The sequence below is a fragment of the Strongylocentrotus purpuratus genome, unplaced genomic scaffold (assembly GCF_000002235.5).
Source record: "Strongylocentrotus purpuratus isolate Spur 01 unplaced genomic scaffold, Spur_5.0 spur5_scaffold_15, whole genome shotgun sequence".
Taxonomy (NCBI): domain Eukaryota; kingdom Metazoa; phylum Echinodermata; class Echinoidea; order Camarodonta; family Strongylocentrotidae; genus Strongylocentrotus; species Strongylocentrotus purpuratus.
Genome location: NW_022145600.1, coordinates 31,411,521 through 31,435,749, shown reverse-complemented (window position 1 = coordinate 31,435,749; position 24,229 = coordinate 31,411,521). Strand labels below are relative to the sequence as shown.

The 24,229-nt window shown below is 37.7% G+C and overlaps 3 protein-coding genes across 3 annotated transcripts; all 3 read right to left on the bottom strand.

Annotated features, from left to right (window-relative positions):
* Positions 1-383: 383 nt before the first annotated feature.
* On the bottom strand, positions 384-6,645 carry LOC100891326 (EF-hand calcium-binding domain-containing protein 9-like). The gene is made up of 4 exons (XM_003728858.3): positions 6,444-6,645; positions 5,145-5,293; positions 4,080-4,256; positions 384-742 (listed from the first exon to the last, which is right to left on the bottom strand). The coding sequence occupies exons 1-4, from the start codon at positions 6,574-6,576 to the stop codon at positions 554-556; spliced, it is 648 nt and encodes a 215-aa protein (XP_003728906.1). The 5' UTR covers positions 6,577-6,645; the 3' UTR covers positions 384-553.
* A 3,315-nt stretch (positions 6,646-9,960) lies between these two features.
* On the bottom strand, positions 9,961-17,366 carry LOC579934 (4-hydroxy-2-oxoglutarate aldolase, mitochondrial). Its single transcript, XM_003728853.3, has 7 exons — positions 16,996-17,366; positions 15,431-15,559; positions 14,400-14,527; positions 12,796-12,930; positions 12,184-12,280; positions 10,762-10,895; positions 9,961-10,290 (listed from the first exon to the last, which is right to left on the bottom strand). Exons 1-7 carry the CDS (start codon positions 17,231-17,233, stop codon positions 10,132-10,134), a joined length of 1,020 nt encoding a protein of 339 aa, XP_003728901.1. The 5' UTR covers positions 17,234-17,366; the 3' UTR covers positions 9,961-10,131.
* Positions 17,367-21,483: 4,117 nt separating this feature from the next.
* On the bottom strand, positions 21,484-22,626 carry LOC115924187 (RNA-binding protein 12-like). The gene is made up of 2 exons (XM_030986063.1): positions 22,106-22,626; positions 21,484-21,517 (listed from the first exon to the last, which is right to left on the bottom strand). The coding sequence occupies exons 1-2, from the start codon at positions 22,624-22,626 to the stop codon at positions 21,484-21,486; spliced, it is 555 nt and encodes a 184-aa protein (XP_030841923.1).
* Positions 22,627-24,229: the final 1,603 nt, after the last annotated feature.

Genomic DNA, 24,229 nt, shown 5'->3' with positions numbered 1-24,229 from the left:
TAAATCCGAAAAATTATAGAGACCGTGAAGAACATGGCATACTCCTAGCAAAATGTACAAACATTTAATCATAAAATCATTCTCCTCCCTGTAACCTTCCTCTGGTCCGGTCGCAAGTTTAACCCCCGCCCTAAACCCCTCCCCCCCAAAAAAAAAAAAAAATCGATGAAAAGAAAATTAAGATTATTAGTGGTGATTACTGATGTATCCTTAAGCACGACATTGGGCGTAGCTACGTGAGTGCTGAGGCATATGGCCCCCAATACAAAAAGGAGGTGGATGGGAAATGAGAGTGAGAAAATGGGATGGATTATGAAAAAGAAGATGATGTGAACTCGACTTCCAGCTCTTCATCTTTCCTCCTATACATTCGGTGGCTTTGATCTCATACTGATGCCAGCCTTCCTCTTCTCTAAAGCCCCCTCAATTAACTCATTGCCTACTAGAACCGGGTGGCACCTGTATTAAGCCTATGGCAATGAATGAATTTAGTAGTCAATGCATTAGGTGAGCTGGATCTACCCTACGCCACGAAACCCCACTGAATGCGGAGTCACACGATAGTACATGAAGATGTGCGGAGCCACGCCCACGTTCCGCCTCCTGCAGCCAGTCGTTTTAACGCCTTAGCTTCTCGTCTCCTCTTCTGACGCTCTATTTCCTCACGTTTAAGACGATCAATCTCATTCTGGCGATCAATGCAGGCCATAGCAAACATCTTGAACTCTTTGTAGTCTAGTTCCTGATGAGAAAAAATAAAATGTTTCAAGTAAGAGCAAAAGCATCACAATATGGAAACATGATATTGCCAATTAAAACAATCATTTTGAATTCGATTTTGTTCTTGAATTGTTTACAACATAAAACCAACAAATTCGTACAATTATAATAAATTTCTTTTCGGAGTCATAATACTTGACTTATTTTCAAATAGCTCCCTTATCAAAAGGTCTTCGTGCTACCCGTATGGAATCGGACATAATTTATGCTTTTAGATAGTTTTACGTTGCTAAATACGCCAGTTCCAAAGACGAGACCTAAAAAATAACGACAATCTCGGACATAACAACAAAAAATACCTTACCCCGAATGTAGGAGACGTATCAGGCAGGCGCGGATCCAGGGGGGGGGGCCGAGCGGGCCTTGGCCCCCCCCCCCCCCCCGCAAAAAAAAAAAAAAAAAAAAAAAAAAAAGAGAGAAGAAAGGAAAAGAAGGGAAAGGGAAAGGGAAAGAGGAGAGAAAGGGAAAGAAAGAAGAGGAAGAAGAAAAGAAAAGAAGAGGAAGAAGAAAAGAAAAGGGGGAAGAAGGAGATCGGGGGGCCGAAAGGGCCTTGCATCCCAGGCTGTTGACCCCCCCCCCCCCCATCAAAAAAATAAGAGAGAAGGAAGGAAAGGGAAAGAAAAAAGGAAAAGAGGAGATACGGGCGTACTGATAGGGGGGGGGGGAGGGCTTGGGAGTAATCGAATTCAAACGTGGTTTATTTCTAATTCCACAACGGTGGATTACAAATAATGCTGAAATGACATCATTGCCGAGATTTTTCCTCACTTTTTAGTAAATTATACGTTTGTATGTGTTTGTTGGAAAATGACAAATTCCTAAATTTGCAGCCAGGCAAGAAATATGATTCTTGAGATTCCTACATGTCAGGGCCCGAGGTACGGCGGGGATCGGGAGCCTCGAGCTCCCTCCCCCCCCCCCCCCACTTTTTTTGAAAAAGTATGTTAAAGAGAAAAAAAATAGAATGAGAGCAAGAAAGAAAAAATAGTTAACTGTCAGTGTTAAAAAATAATGAGGCATCAAAATATGCTCATCTGACCGTGATTAAATGCCTAAAACCCCTATAAGCTTCCGGGGGGTCTGCCCCCTGAATTCCATCTAGGGCCCTACGGCGGGCCCTTAGATGCTCATCTGACGGAAATTTAATGCATAAAACCCCTGATTTGGGGGGCTCCGCCCCCTGGACCCCACGCCAAATAGTGTCACAAGATAATAAGGTATACAAAAATTTTAAAAAATCTGACCTTAATTACACGCCTAAAACCTCTGAGCTTCCTGGGCCGGCTTCGCCGCCGCCCCAGACAAGGATTAACAATCGAGAACGGTACAGCGAATCGTCTTCTTTCTCTCATAATCTTATGAAACGTCAAGCTTGCGCGCTTCGCGCGGGAGGGGGGAATCTGAATTCAGACAAGGATTCAGAGGCGAGAACGGTAATACGAATCTTTAATGATTTAATGAAACGTAAAAGCTTCCGCGCTTCGCGCGGGATTGAGGGGGAGGAAACTAAATTCCGACGAGGATTATTTTCGAGAACGGTACAACGAATCGTCTTCTTTCTCTAATGATTTAATGAAAATTAAAAGCTTCCGCGCTTTGCGCGGGAGGGGGAACCTGAATTCAGACTAAGATTAAGAGTCGAGAACTGTACAGCCAATGGTCTTCTTTCTCTCATAATCTTATGAAACTTAAAAGCTTCCGCGCTTTGCGCGGGAGGGGGGGGGGACCTGAATTCAGACGAGGATTAAGAGTCGAGAACTGTACAACGAATCGTCTTCTTTCTCTAATGATTTAATGGAACGTAAAAGCTTCCGCGCTTCGCGCGGGAGGGGGGGGGGGGGGAACTGAATTCAGATTCGAGAACTGTACAGCCAATCGTCTTCTTTCTCTCATAATCTAATGAAACTTAAAAGCTTCCGCGCTTTGCGCGGGGACCTGAATTCAGACGAGGATTAAGAGTCGAGAACTGTACAACGAATCGTCTTCTTTCTCTAATGATTTAATGAAACGTAAAAGCTTCCGCGCTTCGCGCGGGAGAGAGGGGGGGGGGAAACTGAATTCAGACGAGGATTCAGAGGCGAGAACGGTAATACAAATCTTTAATGATTCAATGAAACGTAAAAGCTTCCGCGCTTCACGCGGTATGGAGGGGGAGGGGGGGGGAATAAATTCCGACGAGGATTATTTTTGAGAACGGTACAACGAATCGTCTTCTTTCTCTTACGATTTAATGAAAAATAAAAGCTTCTGCGCTTTGCGCTGGAGGGGGGAACCTGAATTCAGACGAGGATTAAGAGTCGAGAACAGTACAACGAATCGTCTTCTTTTTCTCAAGATTTAATGAATCGTAAAAGCTTCCACGCTTCGCGCGGAAGGGGTAAACTGAATTAAGACGAGGATTACGAGTCGAGAACTGTACAACGAATCGCCTTCTTTCTCTAATGATTTAATGAAACGTAAAAGCTTCCGCGCTTCGCGCAGGAGGGGGGAGTATCTAAATTCAGACGAGGATTATTTTCGAAAACGATATAACGAATCGTCTTTTTTCTCTAATGATTTAAGGAAAATTAAAAGCTTCCGCGCCTCGCACGGGAGGGGGGGGGGGAACCTGAATTCAGACGAGGATTAAGAGTCGAGAACTCTACAACGAATCGTCTTCTTTCTCTAATAATTTAATAAATCCTAAAATTTTCCGCGCTTCGCGCGTGAGGGGAAAAACTAAATTCAGACGAGAATTATTTTTTCGAGAACGGTACAACGAACCGTCTTCTTTCTCTAATAATTTAATGAAACGTCAAAGCTTCCGCGTTTCGCGGAGGAGAGAAGGGGAAACTCGCCCCTCCCTGCACCGACCCCCCCCCCCACATTACGTCACTGTGGTCACCATTACGTACCAATAATTGGCTCGCATAATTTCAAATTTGGGCCCCCCCCCTAAGAAATCCTGGATCCGCGCCTGGTATCAGGTGTTTGTTTGTTTATTTGTTTGTTTGTTTTTGTGTGTGTTGTTGTTGTTGTTGTTGTTGTTGTGTTGTTGTTGTTGTTGTTGTATTGTTGTTGTGTTGTTGTTGTTTTTTTTGGGGGGCTGAAGCTAATTAAAAAAAATATATACAAAAAAAATCGCGATACAGTAAAGAAAATATATGCAAGAACCTGCAGCCCTATCTCAAAAGCCCCCACCCCTTCCCCATTTTTCTAGAACCACTCCTGCCCGAATGGCTCTAAGATATTGTGCATTTGGAGTCGTTATTAATATTGTATTCATTAATTTCAACAGAGAAGTCTTGAAATATGTGAACCTGATCGCCCGATATGTCGAAGTCATTAAAGATCTGCTTGACGGCATCACCGTAGAAATTGAAGAGGAAGCCGAAAGCTGAGAATTCTTGAGCTGAGATGCTTTGTGACCCGTCCTCGTCCAGGAGCTCGAACACGGTTCGGGAATGACGGTAGATGAACTGCTTCTCATCTTTGTCCTGTTCAGAGTATGATAAAATGATAAATGTTTACATAATTAAAAAGTTCCAAAGGTTTTCAAGTTCTAAAATCTTACTTGATAAAATAAATAAACGATACCTTTCTCACCAATAAGAAAGATTTACGGGGAGGTATAAGCAGATAATAACAACATGGGCACCTTTTCTGCTCTTATTATTGTGTTGCCTTTTTACTTGTACGAGAAAACAAGGCTTATACCTCATCAATCAACATTTTGATGGTTGAAAATTATATAGCACCCTATATAAAAAAAAAATAATTCAGTGTTTTATTCAATGGCTATCAATTACACCCATTATAATAATAATGTCGATCGTCATGTTAGGAGCACGACAATCAAAGAGTACCATGGTCCTTACAAAATGACAGTATGTGAAGAAGAAAGTTAACATGAAAATGATGAAATACATAGACTTATGAAAATACTAATATCTAAATCGCATTACATTACTGAGGGAAGAAGTATGATCTTTTGAAAGAGGCAAGATGGGTTAATTCTCTGATGGAAAGTGAGATATGTTCCATGATTTCGAAGCAGTCACTGTAAAACGTTTCAGGAATACTAGATGAGAGTCTGGATTTGGGGAAAATTAGTTTATATTATTGTTTCAGTTGTTGGGCGAAGGTTATGAGCTGGTGTGTATTTTGAAGGGTATCGGTTGGCCTAAGTTATGTTATATTCACTGATCGAGTCAGTTGGTGGACAACGTGGTCAAGCAGAGGATAAATAAAGTCTTGATCTCTGAGAAGTGTCTAACTTTTGTTTTAAAGTGGCCCAAACATTGTGGAGCGTGTGTGCAGCGCTTTGTGACTGCAAGGAAAAGGCGCTATATCAAATATCTTTTGGATTGGATTGGATTAATTACCTTAAGTGAGATGAGAATACAGATCAGAAGATAAAACTCATCGAAATCAATCTGACCGGAACCATCAATGTCGAGCATATCAAAGACGATGTAGATCTGATTTCTTTTCAAGTCTGTCATGGCTCCGAGAACCAAGCAAAACTGGATGTCTGTATATTCATAAGAAGACATCATAGAATGGTACAGAATGTTCAGTGTAGGCCCTAAGGCCAAATAAAAAAAAAAACATGTTTAGCGTCCTGTTTTTTTGAAAAATAGGAAGGAGGAGGCCATTTTTTAAATTTTTTTAAAAAAAATCAGAAATAGATCCATTTTAGCAGTGTTTTTCAAAAATTCAAAACAAAAAAAAAATTCAAAAAAAATTCAAAAAAAAAAATCAAAATCAAAATTGTTTTCAAAAAAAAAATAGGAGGCGGCCCCAAAAAAGGAAGCGGGCGGGGAGGCTAAACATGTATATTTTTTTTAACATGGCCTAATGTCCCCACATCGGGGTATATAATGAACAGAAAAAAGTGAGGTTGTAAACAGTAACTTCTGTAAAAAGATTGTGTACAATCTGAATCTTGGACTTAATTGAAAGAGGGCCTTCAGAGACTGAGCCAATTATTAAAGGTGAAGAAGGACGTTTACGTTTAAAAAAATGGGTGGGGTGCACTTATCACAAGGAAAAGGGACACTTACTAGAAAGAGAAGAGGCAGTTCTTACTGAGGAAAAGGGGCACTTTTCCTATAAAAAGGGGCACTTTGTAGGTACCTGAGAAAGTGGGGGAGGCATTGTCCCCCTGCCCCTCTCCCTTTTAATTTATATAAGCATACACTATAACCCCTCTTAAGGTGTTGGGAGCCCCTAAATTACAATAAGATAGTATAACGATGTGAACGAGGATATCAGGAAAGAACATAAAATTTAGGTTTTCTGCGTACAACAGAAAACCCGAATTTTATATTCTGTTATCAATATTCGACTTCAAGTAGGCCTACGTTCAGTGGGAAAAATCTTTGCAGAAGTGTGTGTTTAATGCCAGCCTCTTTCACATCATTACAAAATTAAAGTGAAATTTTGCGATCCAAGTTTTGTTGAATTTGGGGCTCCCAACGCTTTAGAGGGGCTTTAACAAAAAATAATATGTCACGTTTTCCGTTGAATGTCATTCAAAAATAATATATAGACCCATGATAGGCGTTATACACCGGAAAGGAGGGGGTGTCCTTCCGACCTGTCGTCCTATCGCATGCCTATCCCTCCCTCTCCCCCACCTTCAAAATTTAAAATGGTGAGAAGATGAAGTTGTTGATTACCGTTTATTGATCCATCTTGATGGACATCTATCAGATCGAAATACTCCATCAATGTTCGGACATTTTTCCCTGTCAGCATGCCGTACGTCTTGTCCAGGTGAAGATGTTGCAAAATACATGGTTTAACCCTCATTATTATAACAGACAATGCGATCAGAATAGATCTAGAAAATTAGAAACCATTTCGGCGCAAACAAAATTATCTTTCTGTTTTAATGATATTAGTCGACGCCTTTTGAGAGAGCGCGTAGGCCCTATATACAAGTACTATAATCGCGCAACACAATCACCGCGCAAATGCGCTATAGTTTATGCATATTAATTTTACGTGTGTTTATATAAAAAATATATGATGACTTAATGATATATCAAATATATAAATACGTGTATATTGGACATAAGTAAATACATAAATACATCATGTATTTATTCATGGACTGGAATTCAGTGCCTGTAGGTGCAGTGAAGGAAAACAATCAAATTAAAATCATGGGCCTTCATGACAATTATTAAAATAATTAATTTAACGCACCTTTCACTTTCTCTCGCTTTAAAAGTATTGAGTGGGGGGGGGGGGGCGGGGGGCATTCCTGATGACGAATACAGATAAAAAGACCCACCTCCCTTGCCAAAATTCCGATGATGATGATGATGCTCATGATGACGGTGACATTGATGATGTCAATGGTGAGAACAACAAAGACATCCAACGATAATGATGATAAAAACAATGAGAAGAAGATGAAGAAGGAAAGGAAGAAGAAGGAGAAGAAGAAGAAGATTGAAAAGGAGAAGGAAAGGAAGAGGGAGAAGATTAAGAAGAAGATGAAGAAGAAGAAGGAAAAGAAGAGGATGAAGAAGAAGATGCAAAAGATGCAGAAGGAGAAGATGCAGAAGAAGAAGAAGATGAAGAAGAAGAAGATGGAGAAGAAGAAGACTGAGAAGAAGATGCAGAAGGAGAAGATGGAGAAAAAGAAGAAGAAGATGAAGAAGAAGGAATAGAAGAAGAAGATGGAGAAGAAGAAGATTGAGAAGAAGAAGAAAAAGAAGATGGAGAAGAAGATGGAGAAGAAGATTGAGAAGAAGAAGAAGAAGAAGATGCAGAAGGAGAAGATGGAGAAGAAGAAGAAGAAGAAGAAGAAGAAGAAGACGAAGAAAAAGGAGAAGATGGAGAAGAAGAAGAAGAAAAAGAAGGAGAAGACAAAGAAGAAGAATATTGATGATACTATATGAATATGTAAATTGTTCCTTTGGATATTCATGTATTTTGCTTCCTCTTCTCGAGGTTGTGTTGGAGCAAATAAAACGTATGAAAAACACGCTTGATTCTAATGAACTTCAATGACTTGTTTTGATTCTCTTTTATTTATTTATTTATTTTTCATGATTTGATGTGTTTCGTGGGCGAAATAAAAGTTGTAACTTACATCTTCAATCGCCTCAACCTAAAAAAATTCTACTAAAAATCATGATAATGGTAATAATCATAATTATAACACCTTATTTACCAACTGTTGCCTCATCAGTATTAATATTACCTTCATATGCTGTCTTCCAATAAACCAATAAAACAACTCATGCTCTACAAAAGAAAACTCACAAAACTTCAAAATTGAGATTGAATTTCATTTTATTGCATATAAAATCACAGATTATGTTTCTAACTTTGTGAACCTATCCAGTACTGAATTTTTTTTGTGATGCTGGAAGGAACTTGATAAAAGTATAACTATTCATAAAAATACAAACATACATTAATACATTGTATATCATATATATATATATATATATTCTTGTATGCATTTTACTTCCCCTAAGAAAATACTGTATGGAAGTCCAAGTCCAAAGTCATAATACAGCATAATAGTTTCGCTAAACAAAAACACTACTTATGAAAATTAAATGAGACAACTTTCATTTCATTTTTTTCTAAATCTATTTTGATGTTGTTGTTGTTGTTGTTGACCTATTTTCATCAAAAAGAAGAAAAGAAGTGAGGAGGCAATTTTTTTTGTTGAAAATTCTGCAAATGCCGCTGTTTAATGAGAAAAGTTTGTGTATGATTAAAATTGTTAGTTCAAGATTACTTACCAGTACAAGCAATTCTCCTATTCTTTCCACAATCCACTTCCCATGACATGAATTATTTTGGATCTAGTTTTATGGCTGGATCACAGATGTGATGACAATAGAAAAGCCACCAAAGGGAACATAAGGATACTCAAGGTACTACATAGTGCTCCAAGGCTTACTTCGTTCTATCGGGTCTTCACGTCAGGTCAGATTGTCAGGTTACATGAACATATCCCCATATTCATGACGGGTCAGGTGCATCACATTGTCAGGTTAAACTGAATGCAAAAAATCACAATTGTTTCAAAGATGGTCCTTAAGATAAGGTTACCGTAATATTTCTTCTACATATTTGTGAAAAACATGGCCATACAAAGACTAAGTGTCGATTGATGGCCTTTTTACGAACTATTGTAATTGTTTATTTTGTATTAAAGTGTTTCAGAAAGTGTTGGGTAAACTGGACCCAACACTTGTGCGATAAGAGGGGCACATATTTCACAACCCTTACACCCGACCCTTCGTGAATTTGGGCTTGAATATTCACAAAATGTAACCCGAAGACGCAAAGACCCGATGGAATGAAGGAAGCCGTGCTATGATGCATGCTCCATCGACAAATGCTTGATAGACAATCAATATCCCACACTACTGATCAAATTCCTAACGTCACCTCTGAACCAAATACTACACCTAACCCTCTGACCTTCAACCCCAATTGTAATCCTAACCCAATATCTTTGATAAAATAATACTCGGAGCAATTGTAGCGGGAGCTTTTGTCAAAGCACCCAACAGTAATAAACCCACGTTCAACATCAGAAGAATAGAACATACAAAAAAGGAGAGTACAGGTAGTTAACTATAGGCAAAATCAAATTTGTAAAATATTTTTTAGCTCTTCAAATGATCTGATGTATTTCATCTCTCGAGGGAGAGCATTCTACAACGAATGCCCCGCATCAGGAAAGGTTTTCAGAATTCTTATCATCATGATATTTTTGCAAGCATTTTAAACCCATTGCCATAACATTTAAATTTAATCACCTAGCAAAAATTCATTTTCTCTTTCAATTGGCAGTTATCCATCGTCCATACGTAGCTGTTGATTATTTTCTGGCAGCAAGTGTAGTGGAAACCTCTCCCCATTTGGTGGATGGGTTGGATGGTTGGTGAACAGCGTACTCATATGCTGCCACTGCTCCATGCATTAATTTCATATGATTCCCACCATGATTGACTTCATCCAACCCTCCTCTAAGGGTGGTATTCTTGTAAGCGGACTAACTTTAGTCCATGGTTTAATCCACGACTAAGAATGGAATGCCAAGTAATTTGATATGTCCCTTAATTACCATGATAACATAATTATATCATAGTTATATTATTGTTTATTAATTATGTTATTACATTATATTTTACTTTAATGACAGAGTAAATTATTCAAAAACATATTCATATGGACACTTGGCATTCCATACTTAGTCGGTGGATTAAACCATGGACTAAAGTTAGTCCGCTTTCAAGAATACCACCCTTAAGCATTAAAGTCCAATCACCACAGGGACGATGGGACGGTGTGGTCTTTCACCTCTGGATGATCGCTGGCAGGTGATCACTTCTTTGGATCGAATCCATTCTCTACAAAGTCTTTCATCATGGCGTCCAGCTGGCCCTGAGCAAGGGGTACCAGAGGGGAACGTGTAGGTCCCCCGTAGTACCCAAACCAATCCATGGCAGTCTTCAAGCCTGGTATACCAAACTTCCTTGTGACCTGCAACAGGAAACAACGCAGGAAGACAGAGGAACATTCAAGGTTAAAGTCAAAATGCCATTGCCATTGGTTTGTTCACATGTGTTATACCGAGTCTAACAATATACTTATACTTAACCAATCAGAAAAGAAAATGGTCAGCATTGTTGCCCTCAAAATTAAATGTAGATATACATTCTTTCTATGTTAATGTGGAAAAAGCAATACAGAGAAATCTGCTTTAGTGACCACCTTTTAAAAATAAAAATACCACCTTTCTACAAAGTCCAAATTTTACAATGTCCTTTAACAATGTTTCTCACTGAAACCTGAACTTATGTGATCTTAACAACAACAACATTTGCTTTACCAGCTCCATAACCTAAATATGTAGTTCTAAATTACGATTTTCAACAATTATGCATTTAGGGCCATTTCATTTTGCAAAGCTCCCTTAGACTCTGGGACCTTAGTGGTCTGTTGCATACTTACGGCAGCATTTGGAGCAATGATGCGATGCTGAAGTTCTACTGCTTTCTCCATCTTTCCATCCTTGAAGAGCTGGTGAAGATGACACAATTCTCCTCCCAAGACATTGGCTACAGCACAGATTCCACCTACTGCACCTATATATGCAAAGGTAAACAGAACGTGAAATTCAAGCGTTACATTTTCCCCTCGGATAGGATGTGAAATATAAGTCACATGAGCATTATAAAAGCATTGTTTGTATATATTGAAGAGTAAGATAAAATCAGATTAGTATAACACCATCAATCATAGCATAAATGTCACAAATACATGTATGGTACTTTGGAAAGTGTCTTTTCAAGGGATATATGTACTGGGGTGTTTCACAAAGATCCTAAGTCGAACTTAACTCTAAGTTGGACTTCTAAACTATAGAGAGCCATTTGTAGGCTTCAAAATAAAATATATTCAAAAGAGAAAAAAAGTATTTTTTTCTTTTTTATAAATTCCACACCAAGAACATGAAATCTCCTTGATAATAGAAAATATGAATGATTTGAATCAACATTTTATGCCTATTAAAATAACTTTTACAAAATATTTTCATAGATGCTAACAGCTTTCCATAATTGTTAAGTCCAATTAGAGATAAGTTCAACTTAGGATCTTTGTTAAACACTCCCCTGATCCCTCTCAAAGGTTTCAAAGACTCATTGTCAAAAGCTACCAGTAATATGATCTTCAATCAATCACCAAATACTAGCTAAAGTGTGATAAAACATTGTGAATTGTTGCATAAGTTATTTTTACAATCAAAGTTATTACCATAACACCATAACTCTCAACTTGACATTAATGGAAATAATTGTATTAATCCACCAGCTATAAACTTGAGATCCTTTTACTCTCAAATACAAATTAATGTTTCTCTGCCACCTAACAGCAGTTACTTTAGATCCAAATATCAAATAAAAAGCGTACTTTTAGTGTTTTCGTGAGCTGTAAACATTAATTATCTATTAAATACAATATCAATTGTGAGAACAGCGGGGATGTTCCACATGGTTGGTAATGAAACAACAGTCACTTTTGCTATACTTTTCATGATATGCTTCAACTGATTAGTGATTATTGTAGGGTCAGAGGAATTACTTCCTATCATATGAATACTATAATGCCATTTTCAGTACAGGGAAGTCTCAAAATCAACAAAATGTCAGATACATAAACACTCTCAGAGTGTGCCATATTTTGCAGTTTAAGAAATCATTCTTCTAAATTTTCTGCCACAACATTTAGGGAAATAATGTGTTCTGCTCTGTACAATAAGGACATTTCTTTTGTCCTAAAATCAAGATTCACATAAATTGAATAAAGTTTATGTTTGTTAATATAATGATTCAACCATGGTGGGATTTGTCAGCACTGTGCGGAGATACTTACCTACAGTCATTGCTTGGATGAAGAATCCACCAGAACCAGCTAAAATCTGAAAATCTTCACCTTTTGTTTTGTGAACCATCAAACCGATTTTAGATACCTGGAAAATGTTGACAAGAGAATAGTACAAACCATCAGCACATAAACTCCCAAGTACATGTGTTATAAATAAAAGAGTTGTGATATTATCAAACCCAATTTGCTAACTACTAAAGGAGAATTCAGGAATCTTTTGATTTTGAATTCAATTTTCATTTAGATTTCATCACTGGATACATCTTTATTCATTGTGTAACAGAGTTAAGGCTCATTCAGATAAAATACGGGAACGTGCCCCTTCCAAAAAAGAACCTGATTGGTTTACTTTAAATGTGTAAATGAACAGCAATAGCACGCAACAATGGTCCTATTCATATTCATGTAGCTCTATATTAGTTACGAGGCAGAAGATGTGAAGTATTACAGCTTATACAAGTATTCAACAAAGGCCCTAATTCAACCAGTCCACCTTTCAATCTTGACTTATGAAAAACGCACACAAAACATCAAATTTATAAGGGGTATTTAGTATTTAGTTGTTAACTCTATGGGCCATGAACTGAATGAACAACATACATCACCACCGCTTTCCTTCATGCCGATAACGTTAGGATGACTGCACATCTTAGCTGCCACCTCAACTGGGAGATCTATTCCAGTGTTAGCCGGTACACTATAGAGGATGACAGGCACTGGGCTAGCATCGGCTACCTGATCAATCAAAAGAACAAAATAGAAAGAAACATGGATGAAGATACTTTTTCTATTATCAGTTAGGATATTTTGTATTTGTTATAAATGTTGATAGTTGTAGCAATGAAATATAATGACTAATAATAATATACTAACAATCTAAAAAAAACAATGGCTACATTCTGCTAATTTAGTTGATATCTTAACCTGGATCTAAGATCACATTCATCAAAGGAAAAGACTACCTTCCTTATTTTAACCTGATTTTGAACAAGAGCTTAAGCCCAGCATCAGGTTTAGATTTAGTCGAATACATTGTATATATCTCAAATGAATTAAAAAATAAATGGGAATCTGATGTCTATTGATAAGTGTAAAAATATTGCACTGCCTACACATACATGTTTTTCTTTCATTTAGCATATCTCAAAAGTCTTTTAAAAATTAATACGAAAATACATATCAATGACAAAGGTCATCTATATTCCAGAATAGTACCCAAATATTAACCACATGATCCCCTGTGTTTGTTGACTGTTGAAAAATGAATGTAACTATGTAAGGTAACCTTTGATCATTTCCAAGGGACTTCCTTTTTCAGTTTATTGTCATTACTTTTGGCCTTTGACTTTTAAGATTGAATTGCAAGTAGGTCTATATGCAATAGAATTGTGTGATTGTGTCTAGGAGCGAGATAGCAGATTCATATTACATTGGTTACCTATGTAAAACAAAATCTTTAGATCAGACTATAGTAGGTAAAAGTCAAAGGGATCATAATTTATATAAAATAGGGTATTTGTTAGGGAGTATCCCATTGGCTGGAAAGGTGTCATGTGACCCTCAACATATTGTTATACATGTATGTGACATGTGTACACCTTTTTTTTTTGGAGGTACTGTACAACATGTACAGAAGTGAATTAGACTGTGCACCCCTCTTCCCTGCGTGGACCCAATGTTTGCATCGTCTTATCTACATGTACGTGCACCTGATGCAAAAGCAATCTGAATGTAATCTAGAGGACCCGACTCCAAAGGCGCAAGGCATGACATCGCAAGTTTGATATTGTATACACGCTATTGTTCAATATAAGATTTATTCCCCTTCAAATTTAGAATTTCCTTGTGCCGTCACATTTCAACCTTGACCTACGCCCTCGGTGATATATATAACATTACTCAGAAAATTGTGAATTTGTTGGTTCATATATTTTGTTATATTGAATGCTGGAGTATCCAATGTAAATTTGTATAAAAAAAAAAAATGTTCACAAGTTAATGAAATACATGGAATTACTCCTTGGCAGGAATACCATTTTTACAAATTAAAAGCCTCCCCCCCCCCCCCCCCCCCCCCCATCACAGCTCTTGTGAAGAAAATGAAATCTTATTTAGTACATTTGTAAGGGGAAAGGGTGACATACATGTACCATACCCATTGATTATCCCTTCAAGAATTCATGTCACAAGAATGATATCTTTACCTTTGTGTAATGGTTTGTAAGGGCCTCTGCAGTCATTCCACCCTTATAGAAACACGGTGTCACCACAAGAACTGCATCAGCCCCAGCATCAGCCATTCTTTGGGTCATCTCGATCGTATCACGGGTTGCTGGAGATGAGATGAAATCATGAAAATTGAAACATCAGCTTTGACTGGATATCCAAACACAATTTAGAATTGAAAATAGTCTCGTCAGTTTACATCCCCTTTAACAATGTGTGATTCTATTTCCTAATTATCATACATTGTGTTATTGCACTGGTTACATCCACTCGACACTAGCTATATAATTACCAGCATTACACCAAACTGATCCCTTTCCAAGGTAGCAATTTAAAAACTGAATTTTCATTGCCAATCATTTCTGATAATATTAATTTTCATAAAATAGGATACGGAAAATGGAAGAGAAACATGGACATCATGGTTGAACATCAACCAATTAATTTCATGTAGTTCCAGTGCATCCATTAAAAAATAGAAAGTTTCAACAAGGGGACTAATTCCCTATCAATGTCGGCCATGTTTGCTCTCTGGGAAACCGGAGCACTCTTAAAATCCCTTGCATCCTTCCCTAACATTACTGGTAGACATTTCAGTCATAGGCTAGGCTTATAAATAAGTACATGTAGTTCAAACTTAAATCCTGTGAACTGAATTATAAAATGATTCTTGCTGACAAAAAGCTTACTGATATCAATACTCATCCTTATGCTAGAGAATAATCAATGTGTGGAATGGTCTTCCAGGCGATGTTGTGGAGAGTACTACTATCAATCACTTCAAATCTGGACTTGAGAACTGGTGGAAGATGACCCAGATAAATATGATGACAACCCCAACCATAGAAAACCATGGATAGGAACAGTCTAAGACTGAATAATCCTGGATCAAGTGAGTTACAAGTGAGTTATTTCAAAATTAACCGTCTAATTTCAATGAGACAAGAATGAGAGAATTTTAAAAGGGTGAATTTATCCCTTTTTCAAACATGAAATCTTGAATTCTTACATTCACATCCTGATCCAGCTACGATGAGTTTGTCAGAGGGTACAGCGTTCCGGACCCGCTTGACTATTTCAACTCGCTCCTCCTTGCTTAAATACATGTATTCTCCACTGGACCCCTGTACCACATAACCTGATCGAATAGAAATTTTTTAAAAAAATTGGAATATGATACAAGTAGTGAACAAAGATTATAATGTGTGGAACAAGATGCAATTACTTTAAGTATTTTGTTTGATAACTTTGCTTGATATTTGTTTTACCACCATCTAACGATCTAGGATTATTAAATCCTATTTTAGCAGTGAATCTGTCTTGACAAGACTGTGTCCAATTTAGCTCTGTCATCATTTGTATTTAGGCCTAAATGTACATGTTTTAATTATGTACAGTAAGTGTCATGAATTTAATAATACTACTACTTCTAATAATTATTATTATCTTAATAATCATCAATATTATTACTATTATTTTTATTACTATTATCATTGTAGTAGTACGCTCATTTGGGCTAAAGGGGGCGCTAGAGCCATATAAGAGCCGAGCTGGGTGATTAATTGTATTCACCTAAAAGTTAAATAGCATTAATTATGTTTTCAATAGTATGCCGGGAACGGGTAAGCAACCCCTGGGTTTGAATTCTTGCATTAGATTAAAGTGTTCATTTCGAAAAGCACGTTGGAAATGAATTCCTGCGTCAAGATGTACAGGTGTTCATTTCCAATAACAAGTTAGACAATAGACTGTTTTGCCGGGGACGCGACATTCTCGCGAAGAGATAGACTCCTCCCATTTCTGTCGGTGACTAGATCAGATAACACTCATCTATTATGCTTTGTCATTGGTTATAATTAATTAAAGGTATAACTCCTCAATTAATTGGTCGGATGACCTAAAGGGTAATTGGATATATCCCGTTTTGCAATTGGTTGGCTTCGTAAGAGCCCTCCTGGTTGGCTGGCAATATCATGTAATATCTAAGCCTCATCGGGTGCCGCGGTATTTAAATGCGAGGTGCGGGAGTTTGAAGGGAGTTTTAGTTGATATTATTTGAAAGTAGATATTATTTGAGTTTTTATTTCATTCCTTTACCATGTTCAGTAGGATGTGCTGCTAATTTCAATCAATAGGGCCGCCCAGCCTCTGAGAGAAGCAGTTTATTTACCATGTTCAAATAATAATAATACTCGTCGTTTGCAACGATTGAAGCTTCGGCTGATATATATATTTAATAAAGTGGACTTCAACTGTAATTCCGAGCTTCCTGTGTTTCATTTATGTTTGAACTTGTCATCTTCAACTCATTTACTGGCCCACCACATCATCATCATATTGTTATTATTTTCATCATCATCATCACCATCATCATCACCACACCACCACCACCACCACCACCACCACCATCTCATCATTATCATTACCATTGTCATTGACATTATTTTTTATTTAGACCCATCATCATTTATCCTCATCATCGTTATTTTTATCATCTCCATCATTATTATGTACGTACATATGTACGTACATATGTACGTGGCTCTTAAACGTAAAGTAAGCGCCTACACTCACCTCGGAATGGAATCTTATTCCACTTATTAATGTTTTCTTCCAACAGGTCATAGCGAATATTCTCATCTTTGTCAAAAGGAGTAGCGATCGGCGGCATAACACCGCTCAAGTCGAGCCGGTTTGCTGATGACATTGTACGGACGTTACGTAGAGACAGACGAGACTTTGAAGTAATGGCGGCATTCGCTGATTGCAGCAATGTATGCAACCGTATAAATGACGTTCTTATGTAAATCATGATGATTTTGATTAGTGTCTACTGGTCGAGACAACCTTTTTCAAGTGACGGTCAGCTGACGACGCGAAAAAAAAAAATACCCTCCCTTTCTCGCTCTCTCGCATTCAGGTACCAGTTAAAGTGAGTTAAGGTGTTGATGACGAGACAAACTATAAGTGAAAATGACCATTTTACTCCGAGTAGTACGTACCCACAAGGATGATTAATTAATCTTGAAAACAGCTGCAATTCAGTAGTTACTAGTTATCACTGCTATATCTGAATTAAACATGCAACTGATGCAATACACACACGATAAAAGGCATATCTTATTTAGAAGGCAAAAAGTGAATGAAAAATTGCTTACCAGTGGATTTTGTGATAAAAGAGGGACATCCAGACATATACAAAATACATTTAAAAACATATACAATCATATACGTTCAATATAACTCAAAATAAATAGTAGTAAGAAATAAAATAGTCTTATAAATAATGAACGTAATAATGATTATAAATGAATAAATAATCTGGATTCACATAACGCTTCATAGAAGAGAGGAGAAGAAGAAGAAGAAGAAGAAGAAGAAGAAGAAGAAGAAGAAGAAGAAGAAAAAGTATTTAAATGTATATTCATCATGATCATGTATATTATATCAAATGTATACTAAAACAGGGCCCTGTGAATGTCAATTATATGTTGTTCCTATGTTCATAATTATGTTGAAGCAAGATAAACAATTATCCTATATGGACACAGTAAAGAAATGAAAATGAAAAATATGGAATACCGTCTCTAAGCGCTTTACTTAATTACCCCGGTCATAGGATTCATTCACGCACAGTATGCACCATTTTAGTGGTGGCGGGGCATCTTGTACTTGAAAAGGGGCACTTTCCAGGGACGAAAAGGGCCACTTATGAGAATGAAAAAGGGCACTTATTACAAAGGCCACTTGTCTAAGGGGCACCTATCAAATATTAATAGGAGTTGATTAGGGTGAAAAGGAGCATTTACTAAGGGGCATTTGCTAGAAGGGGATGGGGCTCTTGGTAAAAAGGAAAAGGGCACTTATCAGAAGGAATAAGGGGACATATTAGAAATAAAAAGGGGCACTAATCAGGGATGAAAAGGGGCACTCATTAGCGAGGACAAGATGCACTTATTAGAAGGGGAAGGGGCATTTATTAGAAAGGAAAGGAAAAGGGACACTTTTCAAGGGGAAACACTCATATTTGAATTGGCCTATTATCAGAGGTGAAGGAGCACTTATGAGAATGGTAAAGGGGCACTTATTAGAAATAAACAAGGGCACTTGGGGATACCTGAAAAAGTTCTCTGCCGCCCCCCCCCCAAAAAAAAAATATTTATATATATATATATATATATATATATATATATATATATATATATATAAAATATTTAAATATATATATGAGAGTCGAGCAAGAATCCGTGTATCGATCTGCTCTGTGTCTGTTTATCATCGACTTCTTATTTGATTCTGTCATCATTCTATAATGAACGTGCAACCTTAAAACGATCAAGGCAAATTAAAAAAGAAACTTTAAAAAATTGACATTAATTTCCCCTAACCATATTTTCGTACGTGCCGTCTCCTGTAATACATCCTTGGATTATATTTATCGAATTGATATTCATCATGTGTATACTATTGTCATTACTATTTTTCCCTTTTCACGGTGGCAAAGCATCGTTGCGCATAAACGCGTCCAATCGGCTAATGTTTTTTACAATTTTGATATTTTCTTGTTTTTCTATCAATTTCCTTCTACATAGAAATACATAGTTTATATACATAATTAATAATTGATTAATCTCATCAGTCGATATATATTTCGTCAATAATAGAGGAATGACTGGGGGCCGGGCGAATTCATAAATATAATGAACTTTTAAATTGTTGGATAGAAATTAATAAAGCCGTCAGGGAGAGAGGCGATAACACATATAACACAATGGAGATAGGGAAAGAGAGAGAGAGAGAGAGGAGAGAGGAGAGAGAGAGAGAGAGAAGTGGAGAGGGAGTGAGGAAGGCATGGAGACAGGGAGGGAGACAGAAATTAAGGCATAGGGAGGCAGGCAGGCAGGGAGGAGGTGGAGAGTGATGGTCATGCCGGCATGCATCTTTCGTAAATGAGTTTCATTCATTGTAAATAAGTTTCATTTAAGAAAGTAAACGTAATTTGCTTAGAGATTGTCTTCTGTCACTTATTAGCAGTTGTCATGAGTGTTTGTTGAGCATCATATTAGCCTCATGGTATACATTATAGACGTATTCAAGAATTCTAAATTGAATTCACCGAATAATTAGAATGGAATAAAGAAGGTGTCGATTACAAGGTCTTGATTTCTGTACCATTCTATACCGCTCCATATAGACTATTGTACCGGCCGTCGCCCTCGTTGAGGGCGTCGACCGCATCGCCCCTACCTTCCCTCACGGCGAGCCTGGTATTTGTGGCCATATCTCGTGAAAGAGAGATAGGAAGCGATGTATCTTTATAAAATCTTAATTCGTTTCAGTCAAAATATATGACTATAGAAATACAGGTAAATGGAATACTAAATTGACACTCAAAAAGAAGAACACATTTGTTTGAGACAAGATTTTAGTTTGAACACAAAAACAAAAACTTCATTTAATCATTTCTTTCTTTACATCAATAATATTATCGCCACTGTTACAAATTTAATAAGTCTTTATATAATATATATATATACACACAAGTTAATACTCATGTTTATAAAATCTGTGTTATAACACTAAATTGGTAATGGACTTTATATTAATTTTAAGAAACTATACCTGTTTGTTTATGAAGGAGAGTTTAGAAATAAGCCAATGTTATTTAAAGTTCTGTGTTAAAGTTTGGACTTAATTTGTTTGGCGGCTCTTGCGAGTCAACGTTGGACCTGGTTTGTTGCGCGATTCTCCCGAATCGCCTCGAATCCGAAAAATCTATCTTATATATACACTCTATGCGTACGTGGGGGAAATCATGCGTACGTGGGGGAAATCTATGCGCGTGCTGTAAGCAACGCCGCGATCATGCACAGAGCTAGATGCGCGCGTACACATTGCAACTGGTCTTTATATAGTTCAAAATACTTATTAATTCAATATTAAATGCTTATTTATTCCAAACGTTACACTGCTTAAGTAATGGAAACATTACAATGTGTTTATTTGAAACTTTATACAAGGCATAAGATAAATATTTCAAGCTCTCCTTTGTAATAAGAGCAGAAATTTAACAAACAAATATTTCATAGCATGAATTTGGGATTCACTGTCATATTTACATAATGCGCGTAAACCGCACAACCTGAATTCCGATCCTAGTTAATAAACTAAAGAAGTACAAAATTCGAATTCTCTTACGTTTTTGACAAGAGATTGTTAAGACAATAATATGATATTAGGGATAATTTGCTTGTCTATCTGAATAAATATTCAACTTAATCACACATTTCATAAACAATGAATTCTTAGGCATATTACTACGATTTATAGATTGGATCTAGTGGGTAGTGTGTCGGAAGCAACGTACGCGTATGCTTCCGGTTGTGTTTATACGTGAAGCCGTTCATACTAGACTTTCTTCAAACTAGAAACTTTTGCTTGTAAGCAGGTATTTATACACAAAACACACACAATCCAGACTATAACTCGCAGCGGTACTTCTGGAATAAGGTTAATCGAGATAATGTTTACCTATAAATGAAGAATGTGAAGGAAGTGATGAGAAATAGGCTGGCTGAATGCAAGATCTCGGAGTGAGCGAGAGAGAGAGAGAGAGAGAGAGAGCATAGAGGGAGAGAGAGGGAGACAGAGGAGAAAAGACAGAAATAAGACAAGATTGAGAAAAGAAAGGATGGGATGATTCAAGCTGCATGTTTCAGAAGTTTCAGATACTGAAAGATATGACAGCTAGCATGGAAATCAGTTACAAGTATAATATTGTGAGGGTGGATCGTTACACAGCCTCCTTCTCCATAAAATGCGTCCTCGCATTTCATGTTGTTACTATATACATAATATATCCATATTTCAATATCACCGTAATAATGACTTCATATAAACAAAACGAACATGCATTAAATCATCAACATCTGAGGTTTAATTTCACAAATCTACAATATAAAATTGTAATCTCAATTTCTTAAAATGGCAGTCTATTTGGCAGGATATAAGAGATGCTCTTTAGTACAACTCCCGTTAATCTTCCTTTAAACACTATAACTCTCATGTACTTAATCCATCACCCGATAGGAACGTCCTATCATCATCAACAACATCAATCAATCACCTAATGCATACATGTCTATTAATCGAATATTCATTTACTTAAATAACATCTCTTGTCCTGCCAAAATTTGACGTATATATTCTTTGGTTTGAAATTCACCTCAAAAAGATTATCTTAACTGTGTAATTTGGCCTCCCCATGAAGTCTTTATCAAAGTAATGCTCAATTGACTTATATACACACAATAATCATATATACTTATCAGTGGCGTTACAAAGTTTGTCATTTATAAGAAGTAGGGATAGAGATAGAAAAAGATTAAGAAGTTGATAGGAAGATAAGAAGAGGAAAGATAGGGTAGAGAATGCTTTAAAACTTCCGAACTTTATATTCAAATCTTGTGTAGAATCCTCCTCCGGAAGGTGGAGAGTCTCTACGACCCGGGCAACACTTTCCCTACTATTAAGTGTATGAAAGTAACTCTGGGTTTCGCTACAGGCCTCGGTGCGTGAGGAGTCTGGGTTGTTTTTGAGGGAAATGCGGCACCTGTTCATTAGTTTTGCGATGTGGTCTTCTGGGTCCTGTGTTTGAGTTTCGGAGTCATTTGTATATTCGTACCATTCGTCTACAGGGTTTGTGTTAATGCTGATTCCGTCGTCATGATCATGATGGGGTTCGATTTCTGGAAGAGGGGAAGCTGGTTGTGGTTGAGTGTCTTCGGCCAGGGACGGAGTTTCTGGGAGAGGTGGTTGTTGAGTGTCTTCGGTCAGGGACGGAGTTTCTGGAAGAGGGGAAGTTGGTGGTGTGTTTTCCGGGGAAAGTGCATAGTCATCAATGTCCATCGGGATGGTGTCCTTAATTGGGGAGATCAAAGATGGGGTAGGGGTCAACGAAGGAAGTGGGCGGGCTCGGTGAAGTCCAGGGAGGATGGCGCGAGTGGGGTGTCGAATGGTAAAATCTGGGGTAGTGAGGCGTCTTCGATACGGGCTAAAGGCTGATTTGGTAAAGGAGGTTCGGATAGGGGAACGGCTTCTATCTCTAGGCTTACTCAGGCTGACATCATGTCTATCTTTCTCGTGACGTCTTACAACCTCCTTGTTGCTGTTCTGGTATCTACATGTTCGGCACTTGAAAACCATGGTGATGAGTCTAGTTGTGATAATATCAAAATATATTTATTACTTCATGTGCCGAAATTAGAAATGATCATAGTTTCATTAGTAAAAATAAGTAGGCGGACGTCTATTTCTTTGGGGATAACGTCTGTCAAGTTCGGTGGTGTTAGTATTGTTGTCCTTGTTACGAGTTCCGTCGTGATTGTTGAGTGTCTCATCGACATCACATATGATGGTTCTTTGTGTTTTTGGTTTCTTCCAAGCGTCGAGTTCTGGTCCTTCATATAGTTTCAGACGATCGTAGTGAACGATCTTCTGGGGTGTTCTGGGTGTTCGCTGAATGCGATAAGTTACATTGGATAGTTTGGTTATTACTCGAAAAGGTCCATCCCATCGGTTCGTTAGTTTTGGACTTATACCTTTCTTCCTTTGGTCATGGCGAAGCCAAACAAATTGACCTACAGTGAACGTTTCGTCATTTGTGTGCCTATCATAGTTTCGCTTTTGTCGTCTCAAGTTTTTGTCACTTTGTTCTGTTACCCTCGAGTACATACTATCCATTCTGTTTCGTAGATCCTGAGCATAATCAGTGTTTAGTTCTGAAGTTGCTTGCTCAAGCGAAAGGTCTACAGGATGGGTAACTTCTCGGCCAAACATCATCATGTTTGGTGTTTCCTGTATTGTTTCGTGTACGGTGCTTCTGTACGCGGCGGTAGCAAAAGGAATATATCTATCCCAGTCTTGCTGGTGTTTGTCAGGATCAATCATAGTTACTAGCATATTTAACAAAGTTCTGTTAAAGCGTTCTACCATCCCATCCGACTTGGGATTGTAAGCAGTTGTTCTTGTTTTCTTTACACCTAGAATCTTACAAACCTCCTTGAATAGGTTTGATTCAAAGTTCCGACCTTGATCAGAGTGTATTTCTTTTGGTACACCGTAACGACAAACAAATTCTTCTACCAATTTCCGAGCCACAGTATGGGCTTTTTCATCACGAATGGCATAGGCCTCTACAAACTTTGTGTAATAATCTGCTATTACCAAAATGTACTTGTTGCCATCTTCAGTGGTGGGAAGTGGTCCTAGAATATCAAGTGCAATTCGTTCCATTGGACTTCCTGAACGTCTTTGCTGCAAAGGAGCTCTCTGTTTTCGACCGTGCGACTTTCTTTTATTACATGCCAAACATTCACGAATGAAAGATCTAATATCCGCCTTCATTCCTACCCAATAATAACGCATCTGAGCGTTCTTCAAAGTTCTGGTGGATCCCAAATGTCCACCAAATGCACCCGAGTGCAGTTCCTCTAATACATCACGAATTTTCTGCTTTGGCAATACTTGTCGCTTCCTAATAGTTCTACCGTTCTCCGATTCCCATCTTCGGAAAAGAACACCGTCGTGAATCTCTAGCTGTTCCCAGTGTCCTAATAACACTTTCGTTTTGTACGACAGAGGTGACATTTCCTCCTTTGTAGGTTTCGTACCTCGTTCAAGTGCTTCTATCACCGGCTTGATATTCGGGTCTTCGAGTTGAGCCTTTCTAATCTCAACATTGTTATTTGTGTCTGTCAATTCAATAACACAAGTTCGACCGATATCAGTTCTCGCAAGTTCTGCTTCA